The sequence below is a fragment of the Xiphophorus hellerii genome, chromosome 22 (genome assembly GCF_003331165.1).
Source record: "Xiphophorus hellerii strain 12219 chromosome 22, Xiphophorus_hellerii-4.1, whole genome shotgun sequence".
Lineage (NCBI taxonomy): Eukaryota > Metazoa > Chordata > Actinopteri > Cyprinodontiformes > Poeciliidae > Xiphophorus > Xiphophorus hellerii.
The window spans coordinates 5,774,018-5,799,304 of NC_045693.1; the positions used below are offsets into that span (position 1 = coordinate 5,774,018).

The 25,287-nt window shown below is 39.8% G+C and overlaps 1 protein-coding gene across 1 annotated transcript in view; it reads left to right on the forward strand.

Moving 5' to 3' along the window:
* stk32c (serine/threonine kinase 32C) overlaps window positions 1-25,287 on the forward strand; it is a 102,454-nt gene that overhangs the window by 23,282 nt on the left and 53,885 nt on the right. The window contains exon 2 of the mRNA XM_032552539.1: window positions 6,450-6,505. Within this exon, the coding sequence (XP_032408430.1) occupies window positions 6,450-6,505 (56 nt within the window). The remainder of the gene's footprint in view (window positions 1-6,449; window positions 6,506-25,287) is intronic.

Below are 25,287 nucleotides of genomic sequence, written 5' to 3' on the forward strand. Positions count from 1 at the left end.
GTTTTAACCTCACCTTTTGTCTTTTTCCAATATTAAATCTTAGAAACGTGGTGACATCAGAGCAGGTGCTGGGCTAAAATCATTGGTTCTGAGTTGTGGGACCAATTCTCTCCAAACAGAAGAGAATTGCAGGAGAGTTGAAGTTGTTTCTGCTGATCGATGGCTCCTCCTCCTCCTCCTCTTCCTCTCTCATACGCTCTTTGTGCCAGGAGCAGCCACTGTGATGATGATTAATAAAAAATGTCTCATGAAAATTACATTACCTCAGGATTCATAATTAATATAAAAATATGACTACACAGCCTAACTTTGTATTCGTCTCTACATGCTATAGATGTTTTTGTGATCTTCCTCTGTGTGCTGTCATTTGTTTTCCAGACAATTTTATGTTATTGCATCGTCTGAAGGTATCCTCTTTGTGCTTCACCTCCTCTAACCTTTTGTCTCTTCAATCATTCTCTGCATAAAAATATGTTTTTTACAGACTTTAATTATCATATCTGAGATTTTGATTAAAATTTCCTATGCAATCACCAATACAAGAGGTAAGAAATAATCAAAAATTTTTCATAAAATGAGCTGGATGGTGAAACCCTGGTTCAGAACGATGACATCATGCTAATGTCGACTTTAAAACATCAGAATTTTCTGATTGCTTTATAATATTTACGTACTTTGTAATTAAAATGAAAACTGATCAGTTTGTATAGAAAGTACTTTTATTTTTTATAAGTAATTTGATGCTAACTAGATGTATAAAGTATAAAGTAGCATGAAAAAGAGCAAGGATTAGGAACAATTTTTCTGTCATAATTCGAGAGCACACACATTTTCAGTCTGAAAGCAACATTTAATGTCTTTTGTTCTCAAAACTTTAATACTTTTGCTTAAATTTTCAGTTTGAAAGCAGGACCTCATGTCTTTCTTTTCAAAACTTGTGCTCAAAACTCCTGCCCTCTTTCAAATATTCACTCTGCTCTCTCAAACCTTTCTCCTCACGCTCAGAGCTTGTCTCTACTCGGATCAAATCTCCGCTTGCAAATCTCTCTACTCGCTTGCGAATAATTTTCTGCTCTCGCTTGTAACAAAAAAGTACTGTTGCCTGGCAACCTGTCAGCCAATAGAATCCAACTGTTGTACTGGGTGTGTTTGTTTCCTTCTAGTGGGTGTGCCTGTGTGACTACTATCGATTAGATTAGATTAGATAAAAAGAGATAGATAGATAGATAGATAGATGGATAGATAGATAGATAGATAGATGGATGGATAGATAGATAGATAGATAGATAGATAGATAGATAGATAGATAGATAGATAGATAGATAGATAGATAGATAGATAGATAGATAGATAGATAGATAGATAGATAGATAGATAGCACACTGCCGGTGGATATGTAGTGTAACACGGAGCAGAAAGCTGAGGTTGTTGTTTCTCCAGTGGGCGGCCCAGGTCGCTACAATCAATAGTAGCCACACAGGCACACCCACTAGAAGGAAACAAACGCACCCAGTAGAAAACTTGCATTCTATTGGCTGAAAGGTTGCCAGGCGACGGTACTTTTCTGTTCCAATCGTGAGCAGAAAATGTTTTGCAAGCGCAGTGAGAGCACTAAGATTTTTACACTAGAAAATAAAAAAATTGGTAAGATTTTGTGGTTTTGCATTTTTTATTTTTATTTTTTTACAGAATTTGAAGCAGTTGAACATATGGAACATATTTACAGACAAAGAAGATTTTTCATGTTAAAAGCAAAATGTATATTTTTTGTACAGTTTTTACTACTCTGAGTGGACAGTGGCCATTTTTAGAATCTGTGTACTCCATTTAATGATTAATTCAGTGGTTCCCAAAGATTTTCTGCCCCCAAGCCCCTATGGATTACAATAAAATCCCCCCCAAAAAAGAAAAAAAAATCAACTGGGCACACACATTGTTCAACCAGACATAAACCTATACACAAATTTTGATTTCAAACTCCACTGAAGTTTATTTCACACTTCAGGTTGCAACAAAACAAACTACAACCATCTTTACTGTGAAACTCTTTTGTGTAACTGTTTTTTTTTTCATTCATGCATACTGCTTGCAATGGCACTGCGCCCCCTCTAGGGTGTCGCACCCCACACTTTGGAACCATTGGATTAATTGATCACTAGATTGGTTGACAAATAATTTGATTATTAGTTTCAGTCCTAATTGAGTAATCTGAAGGATAGACACGATCAGCATTTTCTCAGCTCTTCCTGTTTGGGCTTCTTGCATGCCGCTGTCAGTCTCACACTTCCTGTGCACCTCGACTCGGGCTTTCTGCCAACAGCAGCTTCCCTACAGGAGACAAACACCCATCGACGAGGTTCTCCGTGTCTACTCAGCGCCGAGTCCTGCTGGGTCAGCAGATTGTAGCACCCAGACAGAAAAAAGAAGCTTGTCGTTCTCCCTTTACGCGGTGATAAAATATAGAAGCTGGCTTTCCGCTGAGACTTTGGATGCATCTGGCTGTGGTCTTTAGCGCAGTGTCCAGAGAAACCTGAGAGTGCTGGATGGCGCCACCATGCTGCGCTGTAAAGATGCTGGTTTCCTCCCAGGCCTCCCTCACCACCATCTAACTGTTGTTTTGTTTTTCTAAAGCACCACTTGACTGTGAAATGTTGCAGCTTACAAAAACGTTCAGTGATGCTTCGTTGATTGCTGTAATTTTCACATCAGAGTCTCAGACAGAGGTTCCTAAGGTCTTTGGTATTCGCTGCAGATGTTTCTGCGTAGAAGTCGGGTCTTGTGGTTCTGTGAGAAAAATGGTGACTCTTTGGCTGGAGGTTACATTTAATATTTGACAGGAAAAGCAGTTCATCAGAAGCTGTACTGATTTTTTGTTTTGTACTTTTAAAGGTGATGTATAATGCTTCCTTGAACAGGTTGGGATAGGTTTACATATTCATTACAGTTTTTGCCCCAAATCATTCTTAGACAATGAGATTTCTGTTGACTCAGTTCTGTCTATTTTGAGCTGTTTTAGGGTGTCTTGTCACGTTAAATCCAAATGAACTGGCCACTCCCTCCAGCTCAACATTTACACTCGCACATACTGTAAAAATAGCTGCAAACCTATGTGCAATTACACAACCATAAAACTTTAAAAAGCAGAAGTGGAGCCTCCTGCACAACAAGCAAGAGTACAGCAAGTTGTTTCTGGATGATAAGTCAACAACAAAACACTTGTATTTTCCAGCAGCCATTGTACAGAGCATATAGCGGGTGATCAAACGTTTTAGAGTTCATCTTGGGTTGCTAGGTAATGGACGGTGCTTCTCTGGGGTTGCTAGGTAATGGCGCAGTGCCTGTTGATTTGTGATGTTACATTCGGGAGGTTTTTGAAACGGATCATTTCACAGACACTAAAAAATATTAAGTTATTGCCAAAAAAACAGCTTGGTGGGTTTTTTAAAGCACTCAGGCTGTTTTCAGAAGCAGTTGAGGCACAAGTGGAACCAACAAGAGCGCATCAAGTGGTTTCCGGAGGGTATGGCAAGAACAAAGCACTTGTATTTTTCAGCAGCCATTGTACAGGGCATACAGCAGTAAAACCAGCTGACCAGACCTGCTGGAGTTCCGCTCGGGTTGCTAGGTAACGGGCAGAACTCTGCTGGGGTTGCTAGGTAACAGACTGCGCCTACCGCTTATTTGTAATGTTACATTCGGGAAGTTTTTGAAACTGCTAATTTTCCACCAATAAAAAAAACATTTAACTTATTGCCACAAAACATTTATTTTTTTAAATTAATCTAATTATTTTAAGAACTTTGGCTGCTTTTAGAACCAGTAGAAACCCAAATGGAAGTTCCAAAATGTCAGTTTTGTTTAATAGGTCCCATTTAAGATGTCGTGAAACTATTTATGTGCTGCGGTACGAACTTCTCCTCCTTCATCGTTCAGCAGAGGTGGTTTATTCTACGCTGCCTGTATAATAGGACTTGCATTGCTTCCTACATACTTCTTCCTGCCAGCGTGTGTGGGTGTCAGGCCGCCACAGACAGGGATCGCTACAGGAAAACACTACATCCACAGCAATTATCCTCTTAGCACGTAGCGATGTCTCCTCCTCAATCTGAAGAGCAGCTCCTTTCAGCCGGACTGGCCTTGAAAAACCAGGGTTCCTTTTTGTTTTGCTTCACATTTAGTGCTGACTCATACTTTGTGGAAGTGCTGCCATCATGGATCAATGGTTAGAAAGAAAAAACACTCAATGTGATCGGTTGCTCATTAGATTTCTCCAGATGGTAACATTTTCTGACTTTTATTTCAAAAAGTCATGCTCAGCGTCACATCTGTGGGTCGTATGAGAGGCAGAGCGCTTCTTAGTGACGACAGATTCACGTTTAGTTTTGTTTAAGTCATAATTTGGCTGGGTCTCTACGGCAACAGAAATTCAGCATTAAGAACGAAAGAAATTAACCTTTTACTGATTTAAAATATATGGATGGATGGATGGATGGATGGATGGATGGATGGATGGATGGATGGTTGGATGCTCAGATGAATGGATGGATGGATGGATGGATGTCCCAGGTTAATCAATAAATCCCCCAATGTCTCAGTTTGATAAATAAATTGATTATCTGAAACCAGAATGAATTGAAGCCATTAAATCACTCGTCTGTAAACAGTTGTGACATTTTCTCCTCCCCGTTTTTGTTTCTTTTCTCTTTTCAGATGAAATCATTAAATATTCCTTGAGAGAAAACAGAGACTTCATGCTCAAATTTCTTCCTGATAAACTTGGAAGAATTTGATTAAAGTGGAGTGTAAATATTGAACTGTTTTTTTTTTTAAAGTCAAGCGATGCTAAATGCTGCTCTGCGTCTTTATCCCGTCCGGTGAATCCCTGCTTTCATCGCGTCTCTGAGTCGGAGGAAAAAAACGAATCCTTTAAAAGAAGAAACTGCTGAGTGTGTGAACCTGGCTAGCTGTATTTACATTTTCTCACACTTCTCTTAATCCCTTTTCTAATACCACACAAAACGCAGCGTTGATGGTACTGTCTCACAGAGTCAGAACGAGGGGGAAATCAGAGCCGGGCCTTATGGAGGGATTAGCTGCGCACAGAAGTCTGAAATAGGAGAATCCACACCGGATTATTCTGATTTCCAGACAACACAGAAACATCAAGGCAACCGGAAGCTCTACCTACAGGCTATCGGTCTGCTCAGAGCAACCGAGCGTGCTGGTTTTTGTCTTTTCCCTCTTGATTGCTTCCTGAAAAAGAGCTTAAAATCCCGTTGAAATCGTGACGCTGCTGGAGTCGCCGTCCGCCCTGCTGTGGCCACATCTGCCTGGACCACGGCTACACTTGCAGACTTGCACCCCGGGATCAAATCTCAATCAGGAGCATGGGATGCCAGGAGGGGGCCGACGAGTGGAAGCACATCATCTGTGCAGCGCGGCTGATTTCTCTGACTTTCGTCAGCGCCCGTGCATGAGATCAGAAGCTTTCCATGCATTGGGAGAAGGGGAAAACGTTCACACACATCTTTTCAGACCATAGATGTTTGATAAGACCGAGACCAGAAACCACTTTGTGCCTGAACTGGCAGTATGCCCAAGGTCAGCTGTGGAAAATCTTGCTTTCACAATGCAGCTCCTGCAGACTAGCGGCAGCAATTAGCAACACCATACAAACTACTATTTAGTCCCACACTCTGAAGAATGTTTGTAAATGGTTAAATGGAGAAATGCTGTTGTGAGGAGCAGGAGCTTCTCAAAGACACAGAAGTCAAATTTCAAGGCACCAAATTGCAAAGTCAAATTTATTTAGTTATGTTTGATATATATATACCGTATTTTCTAGACTATAAGCCGCTACTTTTTTCCAAAGCTTTGAACCATGCGGCTTTTATGTGGATTTTTTTCAACCACCAGGAGGCTCCTTAGCAGGAATCATTGGAAGTCTTTGATTTCTTTGGAAATCAAAGAAGAAAATGGTGATTTTCATTTAGAACAAGCACCTGCTAGCAGCAGGCACGACGGAGAAATGTTTTCAAACTCATACCCCCTCATCATGGAAAGAAGAAGAAGTTCATTTGATGCAACTTTTAAGTTGAAGGCTATCGGTCTGGTAGTACAGATACCAGCGGCTTATATATGTACGTTTCCAGTTTTAAAAAAAACCTTTGTGGGTGCGGCTTATAGTGAGGTGCGCTCTATAGTCGGGAAAATACGGTATGTAATTTTTATACTAGGCACATATTTTTATGTGCCTGGAAAATATACAATACCTCCCCTTTAAGTTCTATTGTTGGCCAAGCTTTAATGCTGCCTCAGTATTTCTACATTACATTTTTAGTTTGACGTTGCTTGTTCTGTTAAAATGTAAAATATCATGTTGGAACCAAACCTCATTTTGTAATAGCTCAGTGTTTCCTGACTTTGCTTCTGTCTCTGTTTCCTTACAGTAAACTTTGATCACTTCCAGATTTTGCGGGCAATCGGAAAAGGGAGCTTCGGAAAGGTAACGCAGGTTTATTAATGTTTCACCTTTTACCCATCATGTTCATTATCTCTCTTCCTGAACGGTAAATCACATTGTGGTGCCTAAAAGAGTATTTTTCTGTTTCAACATGATTATTTCCTTAAAATCAATTTGAATAGAGTAAAATTTACTTTTCCATCTCACTCCGCCGGCTTCTGGGAGTTCTGACCCAGCGTCTCAGTTTAATTACCGAGCAGCGCTCCGCTGTGGCTGCATTTGTCTTCATCTGCTGGGTTGGATCTGGCTGGAGGGAGAAACGTGGCGTTTCTCTGGTGTTTGTGGGCATTCTCACTCCCAGCGGCGGCCACAGGTGTTCGTGTCGTCATCAGTGGACTTTATGGATTAAAAAATGCCATTTTTGATCAACATTAGTTTTTAGTCATGTGTGTGTTGCGGGCTCTAATGCGTTTTCATCAGCACAAAATTGGACTCTGGAGGTCTGAGTAGTTTATTCTAATTTTAAATCCCAAACATCTCTGCTAATATTTGTTCATTATTCATTTGTTTGTGATACTCTCTTCTGTCCCCTGGATATGATGAACGCATTAACATGTGAATTTATGTAAATTTATACTTATTGCTTTGTTCCCTGCAAGTTGTTTTCACCTCCTTTGCTATACAGAAGGGAATCTTCAGCAAAATAAGATGAAGAATATGTTAAAATAAGAAAAATATATTGAACCCACTGGTGACCTGTCCAGGGAGCACCTCACAACCCTGCAAGGATACGCAGGATGTTTCCTAAACTGCTGCCCAGAGTAGAGAATATAAATATTATTTAGTGGTGTAATGAAGTCAGTAACTTAATCAGCAACGTTTTTCACGGTGGAGAACCAAGGAGCTTCAGCACACAACAGATTAAAAGTTTAAAGTTTTCAGCTTTTAACCTCCATCTGCCAGAGAATATATATAATTAAGATACTTTATCGTCCAAATGAAAGACCCAGAGTTGAAAATTTGTGAGAAAAAAACTCAGAAATTTTTAGATTAATCCAAAACTTTCTTGAAAAAACTTGGAAGTTTCAAAGGTTTAAAATGTTTTTACTTTTGAAGCTCTGAAATGTAAATTTTTTTCTAGAAAATTTCTGAGATTAATTAAAACATTTATGAGTTTTTTGATGGAAATTTACTCCCATTTTGTTTCTATCTACAATAACCCTAATATTGTCAGGTTTTGTGGTGTGAGTGGTGGTGAGGCAGAGGCAGCAAACCCAGGTAGCGATAAAGTAGACGATTTAATAAGATGCAAATCCAAAATCCAAAAGTCCAGAACACAGAGAAGCAGAGAGCAATGATCACAACAGGTGACAACTGGAAACTAGACAGACACGACGAGGACCCGACAAGGAACAAAGAACACAGGTGGGGTTAAATACACAGAGGGTAATCAAAGAGACAAGAAACACATGGAAACAATCAAGGGGAGACAGGACAACACGGAGACTCAGAGAGACAAAACTCAAAATAAACACAGATAAGGAACAGATCCCGACAAATATATGATTCTCAATTCAAATTTTGTGCTGAAATCCTTTTTTTCCTATGATTGTGCTAGTAATTAAGTTGCGATCGCAGTCAGACTTCTGTGTGAATGGTTTGCGACCCAAATGTACTGAAATACATGTGGTGCACTGTTTGCAGAAGTAGCGATGGATGGAGCCATTTATAGATTGATTTTAAAGTTTATGGGAGCCAACAATATCGTCATAAAACCATAAGAACAAGAAGGAATCTAATAAAAAGAAAGCACAATTAATAGCAATGGCCTTTTGGTGCAAAAATATGGTGCATTTCTTTTTTTTTTGTGGGCTCTAGTGTCCCTTATTTTTTGAAAGTAGGCTGACAGGGAAGGGGAAGAAGAGGGGGGAAGACATGCGACAAATGTCGCCGGGTCCGGGAGTCAAACCCGCGACGGCCGCGTCGAGGACTCAGGGCCTTAAAACGTGGGTCGCACTAACCGCTACGCCACCACGGTGTAACAAAATCCTCGAATAAACGGGAAATGTACACGCTCAAGTGAGTCCTTTTACTTCTTTTTATACGAATTTGGTAATAAGCATGACCATCAAACAATGCTAGAAAAACGATTTCATTAATGAAAAGAAAGAGGGGACACATCAGCGCACTGAAGCGGCTACAAGCTGCCCGCTACATTTAATAATCAATTGTTTTCCTGAAATCATAGTATTTTACCCGTCACTCTTTAATTTTTTTACAATTAAACAACAAAACAGTCAAATCTAAGACCATAACCCAGCCTATAAATCAAAAGAAAAAGAAGTAGTTCATCAATAATAATAGTCCATCAAAAAAGTCCATAATTAGGCAATTCAAAAAAAATAAAGTTCCGTTTGCGCAAAAAAAACAACGTTGGGGCCCAAAAATATTAATCCGTCTTCGTGCACCAAAAATACAAGAAAGAACGAAAAAAAAATTGGAAGGGTCTCACCGGGTCGGCGTTTGTGTGCCCGGGCGGTTCCCTTCGTCAGGCCTGGATCGCGAGCGCCTCGGGTCCGGTCAACGCTCCGTGTGGCTCTACCTTGCCTCCAGAAGACTTTTGACCCCTTTGTGAATTGCTCTGGCCACGCTTTTAGTCCAGCAGTCAGTTCTCTCCGGGCTAATCTTGCAAGCTCCTCGGACCGTCGCTCGGCGTCTCTTCCAGCGTGCTGCCACACCCCTTTCTCTCTCCAATCAAGTGTCCTCTGTTCCTTTTTATAAGTTCCGGTAAAAGTTGTGACCCAGATATATTTTTACTAAGTGGACTTTCACAAATAATATACATACATACAAGACATCCTTGTATACATATCAATACAACAAAAATTATGTGTATTTTATTAACCTATATTTTATTCTCGGAGGTTAATTTTTTTTTTTTTTGCTTGGGATACCTTATTTCATTGTGATGTCACAGATCCCCCCCCCCCTGCCGGAGGCACTTGGACCTGAACTCCATAATAGGGTTTTAAGTTCACCACATTTACTGTATCCGTCTTTCTATTCTGGTCTGTCCACTGTATCTGGTAATTCACAGGACCCAGTTGTTTCCTCACTACTGCTGGACCTGACCATTTAGGCGCTAGCTTAGAGGAAAACTTATCAGTAGCTTTGGAGAGGGGATGAGACCGAACCCAGACTAAGTCTCCCGGAAAGAGCTGTACACTTCTCCTACGGGCATTATAATACTTAGCTTGTCTGGCCTGGCTCAACCCTATCTTCCGCTTAACCTGTTCAGTCATTTCTTTATGTCTGTCCAAAAGTTTATAGGGCGTCTGTTGAGGGCTAGGAGAGTGGCCAATGATTCTCTCCAGAGGACCTTTGAGAGGCCGACCCAGAGTGAGCTCTGCAGGAGACCTTCCAGTTGTCTCATGCTGAGCGGCATTGATGGCAAATCTAAACTCTTGGATCCATTGGTCCCAGTTGGAATGGTGTTCTCCCACAAAAGAGGCTATCATGGTCTTTATTGTTCGGTTTGACCTTTCAGTTAGATTGGCTTGGGGATGATAACTTGTAGTAAACTTTTGAATCACCCCCCATGTGCGACAGAACTTTTCCATCTCATGGCTTGTAAACTGAGGGCCACGATCTGATACTAGCTCTTGAGGGACTCCAAAGCGGGTAAATATTTCATTCTTCAAGATGCTGGTAATTTTCTGAGCTTTGCTGTCTTTGAGAGGAAACACCTCTATCCACTTGGTAAAATAGTCAATGATTACCAGCAGGTATTTATTTCCATTCTTACTGCGAGGTAGAGGACCCATTAGGTCAACACCGATCTTCTCCCATGCTTCGGTTACTGCAGTAGGCTGCATAAGCCCTGCAGGCTTTTTGTTGTCAGGTTTATATTTTTGGCAGGTGACACAGGCTTTAACGTAGGCCCACACATCTTTTCTGACCGAGGGCCACCAGGCGACTTCCAGTATCCTTAACAGGGTTTTTAACTTCCCTAGGTGCCCACTTAGAGGATGATCATGGAAGTAACTGAGAAACTGGATTATCATAGACTTGGGCACGACCAGCTGAAACTTTTCGCCTTGGTTCTTGATAAAGGATTTCCTGTACCAGACATCCTGTACTTGACAGAACCCTATTCTGTTGGGGTCTTTATCAGCAGACATCTGGACCATGTCAAGAAGAGCAGAGTCCTGCTCTTGTGCCAGTTTGATTTCGGCCAATGATGAAGGTAGCTCTGACTCAGGTTTGGACATGACTGCTGCAACGTACATCAGGTCGGTTTTCTGCACTGCTCTTGACAGTGCGTCGGGTACTAGATTATGTAACCCTTTTCTGTATCGAACGCTGAAATGGTATTCTTGCAGCCGAAGCACCCACCGGGTCAAACGAGAGGATGCCTTTGGACAATTAAAGGCCCAAGTCAATGCTGCATGGTCAGTAAATAATGTGAACTCAGATCCATCTATGAAATGCCGCCACTTCTCAACTGCCCACACTACAGCCAAGCACTCTTTCTCTGAGGTTGAATAATTACACTCTGCACCCCTCAGAGCTCTAGACGCATAGGCAATGACCCTCTCGCCCTCAGGTGTCATTTGCACAAGTACTGCGCCGAGGCCTACATCACTGGCATCTGTGTGTATCTCAAACGGCCGTTGGAAGTCAGGTTGCATAAGTATAGGGGCCTCCACCAGGGCCTGTTTTAACTTTTCAAAGGCCTGCTGGCAGTCTGGACACCAGTCCCATTTGCTGTCTTTTTTAAGAAGATGGTATAAAGGTGCAGCTATGTCAGCAAAATGGGCAACAAATTTGTGGTACCAGCCCACCAGCCCCAAGAATCGCTGAAGCGATCTCTTATCTGTCGGTTCGGGGTAATTTGTGATGGCCAAGCTTTTACTTGCATCTACTTGAACCCCCTGCCCAGACACTATGTGACCCAAAAATTTGAGTTCTGATTGGAAAAAATTACATTTCCCCAGATTGAGGGTCAAATTTGCCTGGTGTAATTTGGAAAAAACTGCCTCCAGATCTTTCATATGTTGTTCCGGTGAGGGAGAGAAAATGATCACATCATCAATGTAAACAAAACAAATTTTTCCTCTCAACTCTCCCAACACTCGCTCCATGAGTCTCTGAAATGAGGCACCCGCATTTTTCAGTCCAAAAGGCATACATTTAAACTGATACAGCCCAAAAGGTGTTATTACAGCTGTCTTGGCTTTACTTTCTTCAGCCACTGCCATTTGCCAGTACCCCGATTTCAAGTCCAAAGTGCTGAAAACTGAAGCTCCATTCATGGATTCTAGCACCTCATGAATCAGAGGCATGGGATAAGCATCTTGGCGAGTTTTGGCATTTAAGGCCCTGTAATCCACACAAAACCTAAATGACTTGTCTGGTTTTGGGACGAGGACCACAGGAGATGCCCAAGAGGATTGAGAGGGCTCGATGATGCCATCTTGAAGCATTTTCTCAATATGCTCTTTGATTATCTGCCGTTTAAAGGGTGACACCCTGTAGGCTCTAGATCGAACTGGTATCTCATCTGTCGTGTAAATGTGATGCACTTCCAGGGATGTCTTACCCAAAGTATCGGTGCACACTGTTGGCCAGGCTTGCAGGAGATGCGTAACTTCAGGGGTTTGATTAAAAGCTGCTGGTCCTCTCTTTGCGGGGAAGTCATCCGTGTCCTTAATGGGCAGAGCCATGATCAGACTTAGAGAAGATGAGCTAGGACGCCCAGCAGAATTGCTCGGGGGTGGAGCAATGAAAGGGTAAAATGAATAACCTCTGGGCCCTTTGACTCCATAAGTATGATCACCTAAGTTGATGATGGTTGATGTTCTGGTCAGGAAATCCAGGCCTAGAATAATAGGAAATGTGAGGTTAGCATCTTCAACCACAAACGTGTCTAACGACCACATCATGTCATGCCAACAATAGAGGATAGTTGTTTTTCCCATGGCGCTGTAAGTTTTCCCATTTGCCAGGGCAAACCTTTGGTTGTCGGCTTGTTTTAAATGTTCATCTGTCCGGGCCATTTCCTGCCACTGGCTATGCCTCATTAGTGTAAAAGTGCAGGCTGTATCCAGGACAGCATGATATTTCTTATCTCTGATCTCTACAGGAACATATAAAAGTGAAGACGCCAGCCTCGGCCCTCGTTGAACAACAGACACTACATCTGCTGGTCTTCTAAAGTTCCCTTTAGATGGAGGTTTTGCTGGAGCTTTGCCTTTGGACTTTTGATGATCAACCTTCCCCCAATAGGCCTTAGCCCCTGCACAGTCTCTTTCCACTTGGGATCCTACTGTAACCAGCTGATCCATGGTGGTGACAGTCCCTCGGAGGCAACCAGCCAGTTTAGGATTACAGTTATTTAGGATCCTTCTCACCAGTTCGACCTCTGAGATATCAGGCTTCCACCTCAAGCACAATGCTCGGTAGTCGAAGGCGAAGTCTCTCAGGCACTGCTCAGGCAACTGCACCATCTCCCGCAGTTTTTCTTCCACCTCTGAGAGGTAATCTGGGGGGAGAAATGCAGCATAGAAGGCTTCCTTAAAATCCATCCAGTTCTGGATTTGATTCTTGGCTACACACCACCAACTGTGAGCGGGTCCTTTTAAAACCCCAGTCAAAGCCCCAATTAATTCAGGGTCAGAGAGTGGTCTCACAGACAGGAATGTTTCACACTGGTCAATAAAGTTCAGCACATCTGCTACGTCTCGTGCCTCTCCAAATGTGGGAAAGTCCAAGTGGATGGGAGGTTTGGCATAAACTACAGCCGTTCTATTAGACGAGAGAGGTACAGCCAAGTGAAGGGTAGATACTCCCCTACTAGTAGGTGATACAGCTGGCAGCTCTTCGGAAAGCCCAGGTGCAGGTCGATCCTGATCGCCAGAGCATGCACTTTGATGATCTTCACTCAGCCTACATGAAGCCAGTTGTGTTGAATGGATTGTTGGTGGCCTCTGACAAGTTGAAGTATACACTACTGGTGCCTGCACTGTAGAAGGTGCCATCTTAGGTGTCCATTGAACATCAGAAATGTCCAAATCACGTTCAGCCCTGATTAGGGGTCGGGTAGTAGTAGATCGATAGGCGCGCTTCAATTTCTCTACCTCTACCTTCCACCTATCATCACGTCGTTGTAAACACTGAACCAACTTTTCTTCAAACTCTCTTAGGGTTGTAATCATACGCTGTTCTAATGCCTCAACCATACTATCTATATAAGTTCTTATATTTTGTTCTCGATTTAAGGCACTGGCCACCGAGTCCTGATAGTTTTCCTCTAAAGCACTAACCTTCTCAACCACAGCTGTCAACTCATCTTTAAATCTAGAGAGATCTGCAGGAGTAAAACCTGGTATCTCTTCTTCCTCCTCCTCATTATTCTCCTCATCAGATACATACAATGAGCTAAGTAAAGAAGTTATTTCCCCCACCGGATTTCTCCGGGTTACCCAGGAATCACCTCTTGGGACATTATCTGTTTCTTCCGTCTCTAAAATGGGACCTGAAACTCTGTCAACAGATTCCTCAGCTTCTGTTTGATGATGGGACATTTCTTCCATTATGTCAATAAAGTTATCCCTTTTACTGACACATTAATTGTTTTTAACAAAACCCCAAACAACGAAAACATTCAAATGCTGTACATCACTTTAGTCATACTCATAAAAAAAAATCACCCCATACTGGCCACCACGGTGTAACAAAATCCTCGAATAAACGGGAAATGTACACGCTCAAGTGAGTCCTTTTACTTCTTTTTATACGAATTTGGTAATAAGCATGACCATCAAACAATGCTAGAAAAACGATTTCATTAATGAAAAGAAAGAGGGGACACATCAGCGCACTGAAGCGGCTACAAGCTGCCCGCTACATTTAATAATCAATTGTTTTCCTGAAATCATAGTATTTTACCCGTCACTCTTTAATTTTTTTACAATTAAACAACAAAACAGTCAAATCTAAGACCATAACCCAGCCTATAAATCAAAAGAAAAAGAAGTAGTTCATCAATAATAATAGTCCATCAAAAAAGTCCATAATTAGGCAATTCAAAAAAAATAAAGTTCCGTTTGCGCAAAAAAAACAACGTTGGGGCCCAAAAATATTAATCCGTCTTCGTGCACCAAAAATACAAGAAAGAACGAAAAAAAAATTGGAAGGGTCTCACCGGGTCGGCGTTTGTGTGCCCGGGCGGTTCCCTTCGTCAGGCCTGGATCGCGAGCGCCTCGGGTCCGGTCAACGCTCCGTGTGGCTCTACCTTGCCTCCAGAAGACTTTTGACCCCTTTGTGAATTGCTCTGGCCACGCTTTTAGTCCAGCAGTCAGTTCTCTCCGGGCTAATCTTGCAAGCTCCTCGGACCGTCGCTCGGCGTCTCTTCCAGCGTGCTGCCACACCCCTTTCTCTCTCCAATCAAGTGTCCTCTGTTCCTTTTTATAAGTTCCGGTAAAAGTTGTGACCCAGATATATTTTTACTAAGTGGACTTTCACAAATAATATACATACATACAAGACATCCTTGTATACATATCAATACAACAAAAATTATGTGTATTTTATTAACCTATATTTTATTCTCGGAGGTTAATTTTTTTTTTTTTTGCTTGGGATACCTTATTTCATTGTGATGTCACAACGGCACGCCCAATATGGTGCATTTCTCACAACATAACTGTAAAATTCAGAGTTTGAAAACTTCATATTATATATTCGATTTAGTTCCACATATGGAAGTGTCAAAAGTGAAATTTTGGGGGGTTGAAAAGATCACAATTGGTCTAAGTGGCATGATTGGAAAACTGTCTCTTGTATTTACTCAAGTTACCCTTTTCTTGCTGTTTACTATATTATTTATTTCATCTGAAACATTTAAATGTGACAAAACACGAGAAATCCATAAGGAACCAAACAGCCATAATGTTGGATACACCAGTGCAACTGGGGGAAAAAAAGGTTGCGCTCCAGAGACTTTTAATCACATTTGAGAGCAAATTAGTTGGACTCTGGTGCCCTGTAATATTCATGCAATGAATCCAATTAAGTGCAGCAGGATGCTTCCTGATCTGTAGGAAGATATTGGTAAAAATGTGTCAGTTTAAAGTATTTGGTGGAAAGTTTCACCGGTGTTTCCGTCTTTTTCAGTCCGCTCACAGAGACCTCCAGATGAGGTTCGCCCTTGCTGCTGGAGGTGACCTCATTTGATGTTTCGCGGCCACACGCTGTGCTCCTGCTGCGTCTGGGCAGCTAACAGCATCGCTCTTTAGTTTCCCATAAAACACATTTAAGGAAGAGAAGATGCAGTTTGAAATAAATTAGATGGTTGAGGCAAACAATGATGTGGAAAGTCATTATATTTCCAGAAGAGTATTAATCCTGCAAAGCCGTTATTGTTGCATCATGAAAAACATATTTAGTTTCTGTAACACGCTGTAAAAAAGACCTTATGTAGTGCAATGAAACACAATCTGTGGTCCATAGCTTATGTAGGTGCTCCAAGAAAAAAAAGAGAAGATTTTAAAGGCCTTGAGTAGTAGCTGTTGTTTGTGTTTGCTTGCGAAGGAGTGAAAATGAGTGTTGTGGGACTCGTTCTTGCATAGCAGGGAGTCGTGAGCCGCAGGAGGGGGAATGCCAAGAACGATGCAGAGGAACCCTCTTCTTCCAAGAGGTATTTACAAACTCTGAACAGTTACCACTTCACTCTGCTTCTCAAATCCATGACGCTTGAGCTACTTCTGCAGAATTTTTTTTTTTCAATGTTCAGATTGGTAACAGTCAATTCTATAAGAATGTAACTACAAGAGTTTATCTATGCTTGGTAAAATATGTGCTTCTGCAGCCTGCATTGAATGTCAAAGACCAGACAGCCACCACATCTAATATAGAATATTAGTGCTGCAACTATTATTCTGATAATTAATGTATAAAAAAAACTTGGAAAAGATTTTTCATTTAACCATTTAAGCCTTTTTTTAATACAATTTCAGAAACACATTAATTCATTATTCATTAAAACAAATAGTAAATATACTGAAAAAAACAACAGGTTGACTACCTTGGTCAAATATGTAAAAAATCAACTTCTTTCAAATGGATCAGAAAGTCCAGCTACGACTTTATGAACCTAATTCAGAAAGTCTTAATATTTAATATTATTAAATGTTTATTATAATATATATATATACATACAGTATATATACTGTATGTATATATATATATATATATATATATATATAGTTTAATTGAGAATTTATGTATTTATTTAATGTATAATATATGAAAAACGTTTATTTATATGTAATAAATATAGTATATATGACCAGATATTTTAAGTGTAATATATATTCATATAATAGAAATAATATTTATTTTAAATAATTTTGAATAAAAATAATACATTTTTAATTAAAAAATATATTTATTTATAGATTTATTATAAACAAATATATATTTAAGGTAAATATTTATTTATGTAATATATATAATAGTTTATTTTAAATAACATATTTAAAATAAACTATTATTTATATTAAATATAAAGTAAAATACATAATAAATCATGACATTGCTCAGAGAATAAAACATAGAAATAGACTGAATAGATCCACTGCTACGGATTGGAATATTGTCATCGATATCCAATCTAGAGTTTTCTTCAATATTAGGACCGATACCGATATTGATATCGGTATCGGTGCATCTCTAGTGTGAATACACCATCCGTAGATACCTGCCTGCGTCGCTAAAGTAATATATCCTCCTGGAAACTGAGGTGTGCTGGTGTCATTGTGTGAATTCCTGCAGTCTCCTCCATCTTTCCCCCTCTGATGTTTTGAAGCATCTGTACTCTGGCAGATGGAGTGAGGAGGGATGTGATTCATTCCTCAGCGTAGCTCATTTGTAACAGCTCACAAAGCTCCACACACGTTCTCAGAGTTGATATAATTGCCTTCTTCCCCTTCGCACCCCCACCTCCTCTTCTCCCATGAGTATCACCCTTTGCCCCCCACCAACCCGCGCCCGTCCAGAAACCGCCGTGTCGACCGCGGGGCTCATTAAAACCTGTGCTACCGGAGCTGGAGGGTGACAGTCATCGGATCTGACAGCAGTTTAGTGACAGCTCCCTAACATCAGCAGTCAGGTTAACATCGAAACGCAGAGAGAAAGAAAGAGAGAAAGGGGATGGAGACGGACACGGAAGGTCAGGAGTAGCGGAAGAACTCGGCTGGTGGTTTCCATGTCTTCCTTTCCTGTGCCATGCAGACGCTTCACTACAAATAACCCTTGTTAGGCGCCTGTGTGATGGAGGTGGAGAGACAGACGGACGGAGACAGAAACAGGCGCTGGCAATGAGTGGGAGCAGAAGAGAGGCGAAGGGGGGGAAAAGGACAGCGAGAGGAAACTGTGACGAGCTCATATGGGAGAAATGTAGCAGGAAAGGTCAGGAGATGATGAAGCCTTTTTTTAGCATTTGCTCTCTTTAGTCGCCCCACTCCGTGTCCACCTGCCTGTAAGGCAGATATTGCTCACAAAAACGCCGTCCGTCTTCTTTAGCTGCCAGTGTGAAAACGGGAATTTGTTTTCCAGAATGCAGTTTTCCACCATAGCCTTCAGCTACCTTTTAACCTAGAAATTCGGCTCCTCCATCCCCTTTGTGCCTCTTTAGGTTTCACTGGAGCTCTGTTGCTAAGCTGCACAGGATTCAAGGCCCATATGGATAAAATCGCTCCAGGAACCCGAAATCTGCATCTTTACTTATTTACCCGTTTGTTTTTAACTACATCACTATTTCATCACTAATTATTACACGGTAAAAAGAAAAAAAGTACAACTTTTACTTCTGTTCCAAGTTATAAAATTATTAAAATCTTAATAATGTGTCAATTTTCAACAGAATAATCAATATTATCCACATGGAGACACAAGTAGGAAGTAAAATTAATTTTAAGTTTTATCATTTTGCTAAAGATTGCATAAATTCCCGGTTTTGTGCTGCAAAACAAACCCAGATCATCACCACTTACAGTTTTCCACACAGAACCATGTAGGTTTGGATATTTATTATTAACACCCTCATGTAAAATAAGCATTTTGTTTTGACATGCGTATTTGATGTATGTCTTACAAACATGCAAAAAATAGCAAATCAGTCCTAACGTTCCCAAAGTTCACAGAGGGCGTACTTTCTTTTTGTGACTATTTGGTGAGAATACTTTATTTTTACATCCATAAATCAACACTAATTACAGAGAATGATCCTTATAGTAGGAAAATAAAATTGTATACTAGTTCACAGAGCTATTGTGGAATCTAAATCCTTAATTTTGCCGTCTAAGTTTGGTAAAGTGTAGAAAAAACTCTAGAGGTTAAATCTTTTTGTATTCATTAACATTCCAACCATTTTCCCCGGAGAGACTCCTTCAAGTATGAGGACTTATAAAAAAAATAAAATAAAATTGCTGCTTGTCCACGCCAGGCTCAGTTTTGTTCCACCTCCACATTTTTCATACCCATGGCGCTGCGTGGAGAATTAATTGCAAAGTTGTGACTGAAGCCAGCTACTTTTTCTCCCCCTTCAAGATAAAATTACATATTCTGCTTTTTTTCCAAATCTGATTTGGTTCTGGGATAAAAAAGGTTATTATGCTTTAAAAGTTCAGATAAGAATTCAGTCGACTAAACGTCCTTTCATGATCAGTGCTTCTGCCCCAGGCTGGACTTTGGGGAAGATGAGAAACCTTCAGAGGTTCGTATCTTCACGGTCTTTGAAGGTTTTGAAAATATGACATTTTTTAAGTACGAGTCCCTTTTTGTCAAGCAGCGATCAAAAGAAGAGATGATTATTGACTATTGGCTGGTTAAAGAGTCTTGGAGTTGGTTTATTTCACTTTTATCTCATTAGTACAAAAATCTACACACATGAGTTTGAAAATGTTTTTTGTGCACGACATTAGCTGTTTTTAAAATTAATTTAACCTTTATCAAACCAGGTAGATCAGATGGGAACTAATAATTATTTAGTAGTCAGTTAATCGATTATTCAGATAAAAAATGGGCATTATTATTATTAACAATAGTTATTTAACCATATAACTAGAAATATATTAACAAATACAAATAAACAAATAATTCAATTCCTTTATTAAAAATAAGGAAATAAACATTTTATTGCCTAAAATGCAATAACATTACATTTATTCATTTGTAACATCAGTGCAGTGCATTTGTTTATTTTTTCATTACAGATTAATAATTCAGTTTCAGAAGATTAGTAATAGACTTAATCTATTATTAGTTTTAATAATAATAATAGTATTTTTATTTATTTATTTTTTACAGAATTTGAACCAGGTGAATGTAAAACTGCCACTTCTGTTTTGGGTGGAATATTCAAAATGTAAATATCTTTTGTACATTTCTGGTGTAATTACTGCTCTGAATATGGTGCTGTTTCAACAATTAGCTGTTTTTTGAGTCTGTGTACTCCAGTTAACATTTAATTAATTAGTAAGTAAGTAAGTAAAGCTTCATTTATATAACACCTTTCAAGATAAACTCACAAAGTTCAACAAACAAAATAACAAATACACAAACCCAATTTATGCAAAAGCAGATTAATTTAGCAACCAATTACTAAATTAGTTGACAATTATTTCAGTAATAAATTAATCCCAATTTATCTGATTAATTGGTTCAACCATGAGAATTTATTCCTATTATCGATCAAAGAAAAATTAGACTGATGCCATTTTATAGCTTAATCATGTCACTATGTTACCTTCAGGTGTTATAAAAGTGCTACATATATCAAATATAACTTAAAATGAATTTACTTCCTAATTTAAAACCTTGAAATTGGGCCACTGTCTCTTTAAGAAGCTCCTGCTCTTTCTGAAACTCCGCCTTCAGGAAATCATCGCAACATGGCTCCTTTATTATTCCTTTAATGTTTTTACCAGTGTTACACTGAGAAATGGGTCACATGATGAGCCCAGCAGAAGCGTAGTTCCACCAGGTGTTTGCTGATTGCTCCTGGCTAGTCTGAAGGAGCTGAATGGAGGAGGGCTGCTCTGTGAGCCGGAAGCTTGGAAACTGAGGCTCTGAGGAGGAGTTCATCCTCGAAGGATGTTTTGCAAAGTTGAATGGTTGACATGGAGATTAAATTGTTTCTCAAACATGCATGAAAAAATCAAGGCTACACTTCAGATATGTTTTTGACGAGGGAACAGCATAACATGATGTAAAGCAAAAACAGATTTTACATGATACTGCCCCTTTAATGCGTAGGTGACAAGCATCATGCTCTAAAATCAGAGGTTTTTAATTACAAATGGAAAACAATATATAAATGTTATGGTTGTGCAAAGCCAAGAGGACATTACCAATGTGTGAATCTTTATGTTTATAATATCTTTAATTCTTTGGTCAAAAAAATCATAGTCCAGTCGAAAAGTTGGTGGCTGTAGCTGCATTTTTGTTGACTGCAAAATTGATCAAATTGGAATTATGAAAATAAATTTGCTTAATGTGATAGTGTGCCTGTAAAACACATAATCCTGCCCTGTAAGAGTTGGTGAAAAGCTGCTTGCATTGTGGTTGGTCCCACCTGAATGTGTGAGGAGAGAAAACCTCAGAGGAACTGAGCTGCAAGCTGTCAGAACCGACTGCTGAACTGTTCACATCTCTGTCGTTAACAAGTCGCGGATCAGTGGCTGGATGTCACTTTCTACCGCTCTCACTTTTATTCGCCAGCTGATGCCGTCCATTCATAGAAGCTGGTGACACAATGTACAGTTTCTGTGAGGTTGTGGCACCATTAGTTTTCTGAAAGCTGCATATTTTCATCTGGAGAATCTGGAAGATGTTGGTGTCTTCTGATGAATATGTATGAGTCGTTTCATCGCTAATGAAATACTCAGCTACACCTCTGACACTTTCAGCACATCTGAACAGAACATACAGGAGATACGCCTTCAGTTCTGCTTTGTGCATCTTTATTACTGCTGAAAGTCCGAAAACCACGCAATCTTCTTAATGCTCTCCATCTGTATAATTATTATTATTATCAAAGAGTGGCTTCAAAGCCCTTATTTCATTATTTTATCAGTAATTGCGAGAACAGATCCCAGACATAATTTCTTAATTAAATCAACTGAGAGCATATTTTTCTCCAGTTTGTTTTTCTAAAGCTAAGATTTATTTAAGGATTGGCTTTAGTTTTACACATGCTGTATTTTCACTAAAATCCCAGTAGATTAAAACTTTCAAGAAATCAGGTTTGTTTACTTTTTGTGGTTGCAGCTCAGAGACAGAGTTGGGCGCTATGGATTAAAAGTTTTATCACAATATTTTGTGGTAAATGTTAAAAGTGACGACAAGAACTATTTATTAATACTTTTTTAGGTAACTGTACGGCTGTGACTGTGTGACAGAGAAATTATAGCCTCATAATTATATTTTTTTGGTGGAATTGAATTTGGTTTATTTCTCAAAACTGAAATAGAAACACTTTTTTCGTATCACACGAGTCTTATGATCAACAACAATGTTACTACTGGTGAAAACTACAAAGAAGACGATGACAGCAACTAGTTGGAGGATCGTGTGTTTAAATATTTTATCACAAACTTATTCACAGACGTGTGCAGAGTCTCCAAAAATTATACTGTAAAGTAAGAGTAGCACTACTTCAACATATTTTACTTAAATAAAAGTAAAAAGTAACCATACAAGAAATTACTCAAGTAAGAGAAAAAAATGTATTTTCGTACGACTCAATTACAGAGTAACTTATCAAATTATCAATCATTTAATACCAAAAGTTACATCATTCGATGGACCAAAATATAAAGTCAAGTGGAAATTTTGGTATTTTAATGACAATAATTCATATAAATAACAAAATCAGGTAAAAGAAAAATATTTCTTTTGATAAAAAAACATATGAAACTTTAACAAAAACTGCAAGTGTGTGTCTGTGTCTAGTGAATTTTTGGTTAAAACATGTTTGTTTTTCATTCAGTGGGTAGAAAATCCAGAAATTGTACTCAAGTAAGAGTAGAAATACTTTATAAAAACATTACTCAGGTAAACGTAAATAGTTAAAATGCTTTAAATAGTTAAAAAGTAATTTTTTTACAAAATAAACTATGCAAGTGAATGTAATTGAGTAAATATTACTAGTTATTAAACAACTCTGCTTATTCACATGTAATTTTAATTGCGTTTCTTATTTAATGGAAACACCACAATTGCGAAATTACTTTTTTTCGACAAACTTTTTCCCACATTTGTAACAGAATTGCAGCTTGAGATAACTGCCTTTGATACAGTATTGGGAGATAAGACAGAAACCTTCTAGTCTAGTTTTGAAACCTGTGGGGAAAGTACTGAGTGCAGAACAGCATTGTGGGTAATTGCACTTTTAGGGCTGATCCAGCTGTGTTTTAATGACCTCAGCGCTCCTGTTGACCGCAGGGCAAACTTAATCTGACATGAAGTGTTGCTAAGCAGCCATAATAACGTGTGAGTGTGTGTGAGGCAGGCCCTGATGTGTTTCTCGTGCTGGTGTCAACATATATTATTAGGTTAATTGTACTCAAAATGATGCACACAGTTCTATTTGGTTAAAGTCCCATTTTTCCCCCCATTTCAGTCTCAGAAGCCCAATCTGTGGCTGCACTGATTTATGGCGATGCCTGCAGTAGTAGTGAATCCTGGAGTCGAGCAAATGGATTGCCGAGCTCAGTAAACACTTACATTTCCAGTGGGCTGACAGCAGCCGCTGCAGACCAGAAGACATCCAGAGGAATGAACCAAATGAAAGAGGAAATTATTCCTTCTTCTCCCAGGATGACATGTTTATCAGACCCTGAAATTGCGTTTGCTTCGCTTGCCTCTCTCAAAGCACTGTTTCCAAAATGCAGCTTTTGGCAAGAGGGCTGTGTGTGTTGGTGTGTTGTGTGTGTGTTTTCATTCTATTCTGTATTTATGCACCAATCAGCCATAAAATTATGACCACTGACAGGTGCAGGGAGTAACATTGCATATCGTGTTCCAACACAATGTGCGGCTGGGGAAACCTGCATCCTGGCAGTCAAATGGGCATTAGTTTGACACTTGCTACCATTCTGAGCGTTTTCACCGACCACATGGCAGCAGGAGCTTAGAAATGGCAGCAGAGACGCTAAACTGATGTGGCTGTGTTGACACCCAAAGAAATTAAACCCAATTTACCCAAAAAGCTACCGCTAAGTTCAGGAGTAACTGTATGTTTGGCTACCAGGCATCCCTTTATGGCAGTAGTATCCAAAGTCAAGTCAAAATGACACCCGGGCCAACAAATTATACTTACAGTATCTTTTTTCACTGCTCAACAATAAACTCAAATTTTCATATTTGTTCATCCCTACAATTACTTTTCTGTAGTTTAGAAAATTTGCCTGCCGCAATAAAAGCTCACTTTTTATTACTAAAAATATACAAAAATCTGAAATTATCTTCAGTTTAATAATAAAGAGACAGGTTTTATTAGATTTATTCATCTTCAGTCCATGTGAATGCTCACCTTCCCCAGCCATTTATAGCTTTTATCTCCATGTTAGCGACAAGATTTGACTCCTTCGTTCGTCACACACAGAAACTCACCTACCAGCTACGTACCGCCACGATGCGCTCCGCCACCCGTTTGCTGAGACCAAGATGATATAAAATTTATTTTCTGGTTCGTCCGTAAAGCTACACTTGCGTTAATCATCAACAGCACAACCGCACACTGTTTTCAGTCTGTCCGCTAACCTGTCTAAATACACCTGCCGCGCTCTTCACCGTCACCAGGCGGCAGCTCCAGGAGGAGAAAAGTTGCCGTGCTCCAGGCATCGCATCAGTCATTTTAAAGATGCTTATTGATCCCTCGAAAAATGATAAAAACCCGGACAATATCATCAGTTAATAAAATCCCCCCAAACCGAACTTGAAAACTGGAAGTTATGCTTTTAGCACTTAGCAGCAACTCTTAGGCAGAAGTGAGAGCGTTGTGTGACATAATCACCTGGCTGGAATACGATGCGCTAAATAATAAAACATAATTTAACAAAGCTTTGAGGCAGACAAATTTTCCTCTAGGAATTTTAATAATCGAGGTACTCAAATTATTCGAGGAATTGTTACAGCCCTATTTAAAAGCAGCTTTGGGTAGCTTAAGACAAAATGATACATGGAGATTTATGTGAATGCACTCATGTTCATGGAAACACTGGGATTATCTCTTTTTCATGAGTCAGATGAGATAAAATACTGGCTCCAGAAAAGAAAAGAAAAAACCTCAAATAAGGCATCTTTACTATTTTCAATTAAATACCATTTTGCAGTGCTGGACAGTGGCACAGTTGGTAGCACTGTTGCCTTGCAGCAAGAAGGTCCTGGGTTTGATTCCCGGCTGGGGTCTTTCTGCATGGAGTTTGCATGTTCTCCCTGTGCATGGGTGGGTTCTCTCCGGGTTCTCCGGCTTCCTCCCACAGTCCAAAAACATGCCTGTCAGGTTAATTGGTCTCTTTAAATTCTCCCTAGGTGTGAGTGTGCGTGTGCATGGTTGTTTGTCCTGTATGTCTTTGTGTTGCCCTGCGACAGACTGGCGACCTGTCCAGGTGTACCCCGCCTCTCGCCTGGAACGTAGCTGGAGAGGCACCAGCAACCCTCCCGACCCCATTAGGGACAAGGGTGAACAGAAAATGGATGGATACCATTTTGCATTTACAGTGTTCTTCTCAGATCACAGAAATCTCTGCAGGAGG